The 1,889-nt window shown below is 52.1% G+C and overlaps 1 gene segment (V, D, J or C); it reads right to left on the reverse strand.

Annotated features, from left to right (window-relative positions):
- Positions 1 to 459: 459 nt before the first annotated feature.
- Positions 460 to 960, reverse strand: LOC103587330. The segment is given in 2 exon segments: positions 460 to 773; positions 882 to 960. Coding segments are annotated over 2 exon segments (393 nt in total).
- Positions 961 to 1,889: the final 929 nt, after the last annotated feature.

Genomic DNA, 1,889 nt, shown 5'->3' on the forward strand with positions numbered 1-1,889 from the left:
TCGGCGCTACCAGGGCCACACTCTCCTGAGTGAGCCATGGGGATGGCCCGAAAAAGGAGGTTTTGATCCTGGCTCTGCTATTTGTAAATATGAAATAATGGAAAAGTCCATGAGACACATTTCCTATCTACAAAATGGTACATTGAGATATTCCACATCTATGAAGTGGATACACTAATGTCCTTGCATTAAAACATGTAATGTACTCAACCTCTAGCACAGAGTAGGAGCTCCTGCCACTTGCTCAGAGCTAGAAAATGCTAACAGAGATGTGAGAACATCCAGTGGATCTGGGGCCTGATTGCTCAGGAGCGCTCTCCTTGAGCTGAACAGGGCAAACAGAGGGTTAGGAAAGAACTAGAACCATCCTTGGGGCTTGGCTAAGGCTGTGAGGGAACCCCACCCCCTCTCCCCATTACATCCTCAGCTGGCACAGGAAGGTTTGGGTACAGAAAGACACTAAGTCTGCAGGGCTGTGCCCAAGCTGCTGGCACAGACATACGAGGCTGAGTCCTTCAGCTCCAAGGAGCTCATGTTGAGCTCAGAGTGGTAGTCACTGAACTGCTGAGCTGAGAATCGACTAGGGAAGTTTCCTTTTTCATTCTGCTTCTTTTCATAATACGAAATGAGGAACTGGAGGCCCTGACCTGGAGCCTGCTGGTACCAGTACACGGTGTTGTGCCCTGAGATGGGATGGCATTTCAGAATGGCCAGTCCACCTTCTCCTTTGATTAGGTGTCTTGGGGACTGGATGACTCCAGCATGCACTGAACCTGTGGAGGGAGGAGACAGAAACTGAAGCCTTGACCCAGGTGCTCGGTATTCCAGCAATGACCAAAAACTGTGGACTCAGGGATGTCTCAGTTGTGCTCAGGACTCACCTGCCCCCAGGAGACAAAGGGTAACACAGCAGAAGAGCCTGGTGCCCCAGGCAGCATCAGGTAGGACAGGACCAGGCATCTCCCTACTCAGGGCACTGGCCTCCTAGGTTGAGTGGGCAGGAGATTGCTCCTCCCTTTTCTCTGTTTAGAGGATTTGCCTGTGATGTCACTGTTCTGATGTCACCGTCCCTGTAGGCTCTCATAGGCATCCTGCACCTCTGTACAGGCTCAGCTGTGTCAGGTCTTCCCCCATTCTGTCCAGCCTCCTATAGCACAGGAAGAGCTATCCGTGCTGAGCTGGGCAGGGCAGGGTTTGGGGCAGACGTCCACCCCCCCACTGCTTCTTGATTTTCCTCTGAGGCAAGTGCTCCACTGTCCACACCTGGCCTGGGTCATCCAGGCTGCCCCACTGAAGCCTCATCTCGTTTCCCAACAAATAGAGGCTCCAGAGAGGCCTCTACCCAGGCAAGGCTGCAGGTCCTGGCTCCCTGCCAGGAGAACACACCTGCACATCAGTTGACGAGAGAAGACTCAGATTAACCCCTCCCGTGCCAGCAGTACCTCTGGTTCATCAAGTAATATCTCTGATGCAGGGACCAAGCCAAGACTCTCTCAGTAACCTCCCTCCCCAGACAGAGCTATCAGCAGCTCACTCAGTGGATCCACAGCGCCCTCAAGTGGCCAGTTGTGCAGTCACTAGAATGTTCCTCCGTTGAGTCTGCCAAGGAGGCTGGTGCTTTCTAGATTAGGCTCAGGATCTCAGGACACAGTTTAGGCCTTGCTGATTTGAGGTTAATCTGCCTCAGACTCAACTTTTCACGGGATGCTGAGGGAGGCATGAAGCAAACATGTCTTCCAAATAGGGGAAGAAAAGTTCTGTTATCAATAAGTGTGTAGCAAGGGAGATACCAGCCAGTCCTCAGATGGCAGCTGCACTAGGAATCGAGTGAGACCTGGGGAAAATACTCACTTTAACTGATGGTAATTCCTGGAGGTGCTGACCCTGGA

This window comes from Galeopterus variegatus, unplaced genomic scaffold (assembly GCF_000696425.1).
Source record: "Galeopterus variegatus unplaced genomic scaffold, G_variegatus-3.0.2 Scaffold443, whole genome shotgun sequence".
Classification (NCBI taxonomy): Eukaryota; Metazoa; Chordata; class Mammalia; order Dermoptera; family Cynocephalidae; genus Galeopterus; species Galeopterus variegatus.